Genomic DNA, 8621 nt, shown 5'->3' on the forward strand with positions numbered 1-8621 from the left:
GCTGGTTAGACTCCCAACAGTTACCCCAACGCACACTCTGTGGTCCCCAAGCCTTGGCTCTTGCCAACCTGCGCCTAATATTTTCTGGAATTAGGTGAGCAGGATGTGTCCCTCCAGGGAGAGAGAGAGAGCGCATTCCATTCCAACAGTCTATCTCTGGGATTCCCAGGTGTAGGTGGGATGCAGGGAATTCTCAGTTTGGTTTGGAGACTCTTGATAGGGTTCTGCATGTGTCAGGCCCCAAAAAAAACAAACAAAAAAAGACTGCAGCCCGAACCCATGCAGCGCTTTACGATGGGCACAAGCTCTAACCTTTCTTTAACCTCTCTGCCTCCTCTTCCTTCTCATTTTCTTGTTCTCTTCTAAGTCTTCTCGAGACTCGTGCCTCTTCTTCATTGTCTTCATCCCCCGTTTCTTTGTGCGCCTCCCGCTGCTGCGATGTAAAGACAATAATGTTGGCTTATTCAGCAGCAAGCTCGCCACTTGGTTGCGCATTTCAAGCCCCCCGTCGGGACTTGGAACTCATAGATTGTTAAATTAATACAATAATAATCCTTGCGTTTGATGTGGCGCCTTATCACATGGTCACGACGACTCAAAGCGCTTCACAGGATATACTGCAAAATGGAGTGACTGTATAATTGTGGGCGAAAGGTGGCAGACAATTTGCACGCAGCAACGTCCCAGGCGTTTAACATCTCATCCGTAGGATGGCACCTCCGCCAATGAAACGTCCCATCCGGCATCGCGTTGGAGTGCGAAGTGATTCCAAGTCCCAACGTGGGGCTTGAACCCACAACCTACAGGGGTATGGGACCTTCTGGTTTTCGATCTCGACTGCTCCCCCAACCCCAGACCCCACCCCGATAAAACACCCCCCATACAAAAAATCAGCAGTTCCTCCAATAAATCCTGTGGAGCACTTTGAGGCGTTTTAACAATGGCACTGTACCAAAATGCAAGGATTATTATTGTTAATTAATAATTACTAATTAACTAATAACTGATGTTTATTAATTAATAATCCTTGTTATTCGTTGAACATTAGTCGAATGGTGGATCGCTTTATGGGGGTAATAATTCCCCCCCAAAAAAAAATTGGTCACTCAATCCACGATTGTTTGTGGGGCACTGTTGTGCACAATTAGCTGCTGCGTTTCGCCCACAAAATAGACAATCAATACGCTTTACAATAAATTCAATGAAGCGCTTTGAGATGTCTCTACGTGATATGGCGCTATATCAAATGCAAGGATTATTATTACTATTAATTATATGATAGCATTGTTAGTAAACAGATGACCGTACCTCGTGTGCGATAGTCTTCTTGTCTAGGTTTGGAAGAACATTATGAGGAGAGAATGGAATGATGGGAGAGGCCAACTCTTCTGTCTGTATAGCATTATCCACTGTGTGAGGGAGAAAGAGGACATAGGGTCAGCCTTTCACTGTGGAGGACAACAAAACAATAATATCTCAGGATACAGCATACAGTTTGGGATGCAACTTGTCAAGCGTTTGGCAGGATGGTGGAATGCGAACCAGATGGAGCTTGGTCTTTCGCTTAGCAGATTCCTACGTTCTTATGCATCAACCAGCCTCAAACACTCAAACCTCGTGGATTGCACTCCGTTGACTCTTCAACTCAGATTGGCTCAGAGCTGCACTCCACATTCGATTGACGGGTAAGCTACGTGGAGTGTAATAACAGCCTGGCGCTGATTGTGTGTCAGCCTGGTTCAGTTGGCAGCTCTCTCGCCTCTGAGGTTGTGGGTTCAAGCCCCCGTGTTGGGACTTGAACTCACATAGTCTAAGCTGACACTCCATCGCAGTGCTGTGCTGCTTTTGTCTGAGATGCCATCCTTTGGATGAGACGTTGAACCGAGGTCCCGTCTGCCCGTCCGGTGGATGTTAAAAGTTCCTCTGGCACTATTTGAAAAGGGAAGGGAGTTTCCTGGCCAACAAACCGCCAAATAAAGTTGGTCACTCACTCCATGGCTGTTTGTGGGACACAACTGTGTTGCAAATGGCTGCCGAGTTTCGGCCACAAAATACACTTTACAGCATATCGTGTGAAGACTTTTAAGGCGTCTCAACGACGTGATAAGGCGCTATATCAAATGCAAGGATTATTATTATTGTTATTATTAATGCCCCAGAACCTCCCCGTCTCTCTGACCTTCTCATACCCAATTCCTCTGCTCAGTTGACACAGGCCTGTTGCACGTGTCTCCACCCCACCCCCACTCCCCGGCATTTCCCCCAGCTTCTAACCCTCCACCTCGCCCCCTCTCTATCCATCCTTAAATCCCACCTTAAAACCTACCTCTATGACCCCACCTTTGGTCACCTCTCCTCCCCTTTCTCCCTTGCAAGATGTCAAATTGTGAAGCACCCCGAAACGCTATCCTGCTTGAAAGCGTTGTATAAGAGCAAGATGTTACAACAACTTACAACAACTTGGACTTATATAGCGCCCTCCATGCAGGGTAGCGTCTCAAGGCAGCGAGAGACCTGAGTTCAATTCCAGGCAGAGGGCGAAACCTTGGGCAAGTTTCCTTACTCCACACAGAGCCTAATAATAATCCCTCCAAAACCAAAAACAATAATAAATTGGTCATTTTCAATCTACGACTGTTTGTGGGACATTGCTGTGCGCAATTGGCTTCCGCGTTCGCCCACAAATATACAGTCAATTCACTTTACAGTTGTGTTCTGTGAAGCGCTTTGGGACGTCCTTCCGACGTGAAAAGCGCTATATCAAATGCAAGGATTATTATTATTATTATTATGTTGCTGCACCGTTGGTTGGGACAGTGCCCGCTGGCCAGTGGAATTGAACCTTAGAGGGAACCCATTCATTTCTTTAACCCATTGTAATGAGTCTCAGTGAAACATGATGGACAAATGCAGATGTGTTGTCTGTTGCCACACTTTCAGCCACTGCGCCCCGAAACTCTGGCACACTCTTCCTCTTTCCCTCTGCCTTGCCCCCTCCTTCCCCACTTTCACGTCGACCCTGAAGACCGTCCTCTTCGACCGTGCCTAGGGTCATCTCCCCACTCCTCCTCCTCCTCCCTCCCGGTTCGGCATCGTGCTCCGCCACTGTCAAGCGCTTTGGGACGCGACAACAATAACAACTTACAACAACTTGGACTTATATAGCGCCCTCCACGCAGGGTAGCGTCTCAAGGCACTTTACCTTGCATGAGGGGTGCTGTATAAATGCAAGTTGTTGTTGTGTTAGTACAGGCTGGTACACCCTCGCTGCCCTACCTTTCTGCTTTGGCGGAGATATATCCACCTTTGGAATACTCTGCAGCATGCGATTAGAGTAAATATTTTTAGCTGCCAGCTGCCTTTCTTTCTCCTAAAAGAAATAAAAGTGAGAAAAAAGTCAGGAGTCATTGTCGGGAGATACGCACTAGTCGTCCTTGCATTTGGAACAGCACCCAATCACAAAACCTCTCAAAGCACTTTATAACAGTTTTCTGTGAAGCGCAGTGACTGTATTTTTGAAGTAGGTCAGTAGGAACCCGGTTGTTAGTCGATTGGCGGATTGCTTTCCGAGGGAAATAATCCCTCCAAAGTTTTTTGTTAACTTGGTCACTCAATCCATGACTGTTTGTTCGTTATTGTAAAGCGCTCTGAGACGCCGTCCGGCGTGGAGGGCGCTATATAAATCCATGTTGTTGTTGTTTGTGGGGACGCTGCTGTGTGCAATTGTCTGCTGCCTTTCGCCCACAAAATACACAATCAATCCGCTTTGCAGTATATTCTGTGAAGCGCTGTGAGACGTCTCGAAGACATAATAGGGCGCTATATCAAATGCAAGGATTATTATTATATCAAAGCAAGGATTATTATTATTATACTGCTAGAAAGTGCCATCGGTCACTCGGACGAATACCGTTATAGTTTGATGCAAGGCGCGTTGCTCCGATTGTAGCTTCTTTATCAGCTCATTGGCCTCTCGTGTCTTTGTGCGTTCTGCAGCCAGCAGATGGTTAAAGTTTTTAGTGTTTATCGACAGACTTTTCTCCAAGTCCTAAAGACACAGTGGAAAATTTAATAAATACCTGCAGCGAAAAGAAAACGTGGCACAATAACAGCAGCGAGCAGCGGCCTTGCACTTATGCAACGCTTTTCACCTGGAGTCAATAATAATAATAATAATAATAATCCTTGCATTTGATATCGGGTCTTTATCACGTGTCAAAGTGCTTCACAGGATAGATACCCTGTAAAGTGGTTTTGACTGTGTGTTTTGTGGCAAACAGTTTGAGCACAGCAATGTCCCACAAACAGCCATGGAGTGAGTGACCGATTTTATTTGTTTGGAGGATTGTTAACCAGGACACCAGGAGAGAGAAACCCCCTTCTCTTTTTGAATAGCACCATGGGATCTTTAACGTCCACCCGAACAGGCAGATTAGACCTCGCTTTAACGTCTCATCCGAAGGACGGCACCTCCGACAACGAAACTCGCCCCCAGCACTGTATTGGGAGTGTCAGCTTAGAATATGGGATTCCAAGTCCTGAAATGGGGGGCTTAAACCCACAACCTTCTGCCACCCTCCTACCCTTACCCTCCCTGCCCTCCACCACGCCTGCTGATCCCAACTCCCAGCTCGGGTGCAAATCCCTGACTGTCCAGAGCCTTGGGATGTCCTTCCGACGTGCGAGGTGCTGTGTAAACGTAATTTGTTGTAGTTGTTGTATTCCTGTACAGGGAATAATGATCAACGGCTGGGAAACTAGGAATGGTGTCAGAGGCCAAGACGAGAGATCGATTTAAGCAATTCCACGGGTTGAAAATGCCACCCGTGTCCACATCTATCCTACACAGCATTTCCCACATCTTTTTTTCCAGAAAACAGCAGCATCTTGAAACATGGCCTCCATGCAAGTTTCATTACAGTCAACTCACCTAACCTGTGGCATCCGTCCTTCGGATGAGACGTTACAACGAGGTTCCCATCTGTGCCCTGATCAGGCGGACGTTAAAGATCCCGCGGCGCTATTCGAAAAGAGAAGGGAGTTTCTCCTTGTCCTGGGCCAACAACCTCCCAAATCGTTCACTCACTCCATGTTTACAAGGACAACTTTGGGTGCAATTTTTTTTTGTGGGGGGAGGGGGCAGGTGGGGGGAGTCTCCTTGGGGCTGAACTGGCTCCGAGCTAAAGTGTTCAGCAACAGATCGTTGGAATTGTCTAGGATTCTCTGGGAGTCTCACTCGTCTGGTTCCTGTTCTGGGCAAGTCTCTGGGACTCCAGGCACTACTGATGACAGTCCAGCCCCTGCGCATCATTGCGAAGCGTGTGCAAATTGACTGCCACTTTTGCCCACGCACACAGTCGCTGCACTTCACGGTAAAATCCTGCGAAGCTCCTTGAAATATTCTCCTCACGTGAAAAACTTTATTATCATTTATAACGTTTCGTAATATTTCGCCCACAAAATATGCAGCAGTTCATTTTACCGTATATTCTGTGAAGCGCTTTGAGACGTCTCAAAAACGAGATAAAGTGCTACATCAAATGCAAGGATTATTATAATATAACATTATTATGACACTTATTATTATTAATTATTATAATGATAACCAGCATACTTTTATTTGGTACAGCGTCTTTCATGTTGGGAGGACGTCCCAAAGCGCTTCACAGATTTTTACTGTCAAGTACAGTGACCGTGTGTTTTGCAGGTGAATCGGGGCAGCAAGTTTTGCCCACAAATATACGGTCAATTCACTTTACAGTCTATTCTGTGAAGCGCTTTGAGACGTCGAGAAGACGTGAAAAGCGCTATATCAAATGCAAGGATTATTATTATTATTATGACCCACAAACAGCCGTGAAGTGAACGAACAATTTTTATTTAATTTGGGGGATTGTTGTCCGGGAAACCGGGAGGGAAAAACTCCTTTCTCTTTTTGAGTAGTGCCTCGGGATCTTTAATTTTAATGTCCACCTAAACGGAGAACCCCCCCCCCCCACTCCCCCAACCGCGTCTGTTCGGGTATCTACTAAAGCTCCCACGATAACCACTCAAAAAGAGAAGGTTCTCTTGTCTTTCTCTCTCTGTGCAGCAAGGACACAAGGCCTAACCCCGTCACTCTTCACCCACCAGGCCATCGAAGGAATGAGATACTTAAGAGTCTTACAAGCCCGTGTTTCCAAACCAGTCACTGGGAGCAGGGACCCTGCAAGCCAAAGCCCTCATGGGTGAGGTGGTCCTAGCTGGACAAGCAGCGGGAGCGATAGCCAGACGGTACTGTCAATGGCAACCTATGTGGTTTAGACTCCAGCAGTTACCCCCATCCCACACTCTGGGTTCCCCAAGCCTTGGCTCTCACCAACCAACACCCAATACTCCCTGGAATTAGGGAAACAGTATCCATCCCACCAGGGAGAGACTGTACGTTCCAGTCCAGTCTGTGTGTTGCAACAGACAACACACAGGTTCCAGATTCCCATGTGTAGGTGGTGTAGGAACAGAGCAACGTAGAGCAGGAGTAGGTCATTCAGCCCCTCGAGCCCGGCCGACAATCCCCCAGATAAAATTGGTCATTCACTTCATGGCTGTTTGTGGGATGTTGCTGTGCACAATTTTGCTGCCTCGTTCGCCCACAAAATACACAGTCACTACACTTTACAGCAAACCCTGTGAAGTGCTTCGAGGTGCATTGACGACGAGCAGAACAGCACTGGACCAGATGTAAGGATCATCACACAGCAAAAAAAAAATCAAGCTACATTGCCCTGAATCACATGCATACATACATATAGACTCACACGCATACACATACATAAAACACACATAAACACACACACAAACACACACACTTGCAGATACACACGCACATGGGCACTCAAACGCACACGAACATGCACACACACACACACACACACTCGTGCACCCACACTCGAGACCCGTGCGCACGTATGCACTTGCGCTCACGCCGCACACGCGCGCACAAACTCACACGCGCACACAGACAAACGCGCGCGCGGAAATACGCAGGCAGACACACGCGCACAGGCACGCGCGGAGCTGACCTGTATCCTATCCTGCTCGCTGTCCAGTTTCTGGCTCAGGAGGGCGATGCGGGAGGTGAGCTCATCGCGCTCGGCCAGGTTGGCCTTGCTGCACAGCAGCTTGAGCTTGTGCAGGGTCTCCCTGGTCTTCCACAGCTCGCCCTCGGCCTCCCGCAGCTGGCGGGACACGCAACGGTCCTGCTCCTGCGAGCGGCGCAGCAGCTCCTTCAGCATGCGCACCTCGGTCTCGTGCCGGGACAGCAGCTGGGGCAGGTTGCTCTGCTCGTGCTCGAACTTCACCAGGGCCTTCATGTGCCGGTACTGCAGCTGCTTCAGCATCTTGTTCTCCACCCGGGCGCTGGCCAGCTCCCTCTGCAGCTCGCACACCTCGTTCCGCAGCTCCTTGGTCTTGTGGAGCCTGGCGGAGAGCAGGCGCAGGGTCACCCCGTCCTCGCCCCGGCCCGAGCCGGGCTGAGGCCTGTTGCCCCTCCCGCCCAGGCGGGGCCAGTGCTGCAGCATTTTTGATGCCGGTTTCTTTTGCGCTGGGCGGAGAGGGGGAGAAGGGGGAGAGAGGATGTGAGAACGTAAGAATTTGCTGGGCAGCAGAAGACCAGAGTCCATCCAGTTCGCCTTCCACCATCCTGGCAGTCGCTTGACATCCCATGTCCCAAACTATACACCGTGTCCCCAGATATTATTTTCGAGAGAGATTTTTTTTTTACTCAAAAACGACAACAAATCAAAGGTTGTTGAACCAGTGGTTGATTGTGGGACGTTGTTGTGCGCAATTGGCTGCCGCGTTCGCCCACAAATATGCAGTCAATTCACTTTACAGTGTGTTCTGTCAAGCGCTTTGGGACGTCCTCCCGACGTGAAAAGCGCTATGTCAAATGCAAGGATTATTATTGTTATTAACAACAACAACTTACATTTGCATAGCGCCTTTCACGTCCCTAGGACTTCCCAAGTCAGGGATCTGGAAACCGAGCTGGGGGATTGGGATCAGGAGGGGTGGACGGCAGGCGGGGCGGGGGTAGGAAGGTGACCGAAAGGCGCAGTCGAAGAGGAGACGGGCCTCGAAGCAGGCAAAAGATGGAGCGAGGTGGAGGGACTGTGGGATGGAGTTTCAAAGGGTTGGGGCAGAGAGGCTGAAGGCCCGATCGCCTGCTCAGTGGTGGGAGTAAACTAGTCGGAAAAAAAAATCTCTCCCTCTCTAGAAAATAATACCTGGGGAAACGGTTGTACAGTTCGGGAGTAGACAGGTGGATGTGGACCTGTCGGTGGATAATGACGGAACAATAATCCTGAGGTTTATTTTATTAGGATTGGCTTCACTTTAAGATGCGATGTGGTGACCCATCACCTCCCCAACCCGGCCAGTCCCCAATCACAGAGTCTTGGAAATTTACAGTCCAGAAGGAGGTTTTTTCGGGGGGTTTGACACACGCGGAAACCCGTCACACTGTGTTTAAAAGTCTCTCCAAACCAACCAGAGAATTCCATGCATCCCACCTACATATGGAAATCCCGGAGATAGATTGTGGGAATGGAATGCGCTCTCTCGCTCTCCCTGGAGGGACT

General features: G+C 48.8%; 1 protein-coding gene across 1 annotated transcript; it reads right to left on the bottom strand.

The window, feature by feature from the left end:
• Nucleotides 1–307: 307 nt before the first annotated feature.
• LOC103190847 (lebercilin LCA5 like) lies at nt 308–7559 on the bottom strand. The gene is made up of 4 exons (XM_042334011.1): nt 7062–7559; nt 3277–3370; nt 1309–1409; nt 308–433 (listed from the first exon to the last, which is right to left on the bottom strand). Exons 1-4 carry the CDS (start codon nt 7557–7559, stop codon nt 308–310), a joined length of 819 nt encoding a protein of 272 aa, XP_042189945.1.
• Between the last annotated feature and the right edge of the window lie 1062 nt (nt 7560–8621).

This window comes from Callorhinchus milii, unplaced genomic scaffold, assembly GCF_018977255.1.
Source record: "Callorhinchus milii isolate IMCB2004 unplaced genomic scaffold, IMCB_Cmil_1.0 Scaffold4, whole genome shotgun sequence".
Lineage (NCBI taxonomy): Eukaryota > Metazoa > Chordata > Chondrichthyes > Chimaeriformes > Callorhinchidae > Callorhinchus > Callorhinchus milii.

Coding starts and splice junctions, on each gene's coding strand:
- LOC103190847 (XM_042334011.1), bottom strand. CDS start 7,559: ATGCTGCAGCACTGGCCCCGCCTGGGCGGGAGGGGCAACAGGCCTCAG. Junction 1,410..3,276: donor ATCTCCGCCAAAGCAGAAAG/GTAGGGCAGCGA, acceptor TCCCTCACACAG/TGGATAATGCTATACAGACA. Junction 434..1,308: donor AGAAGACTATCGCACACGAG/GTACGGTCATCT, acceptor TTTACATCGCAG/CAGCGGGAGGCGCACAAAGA.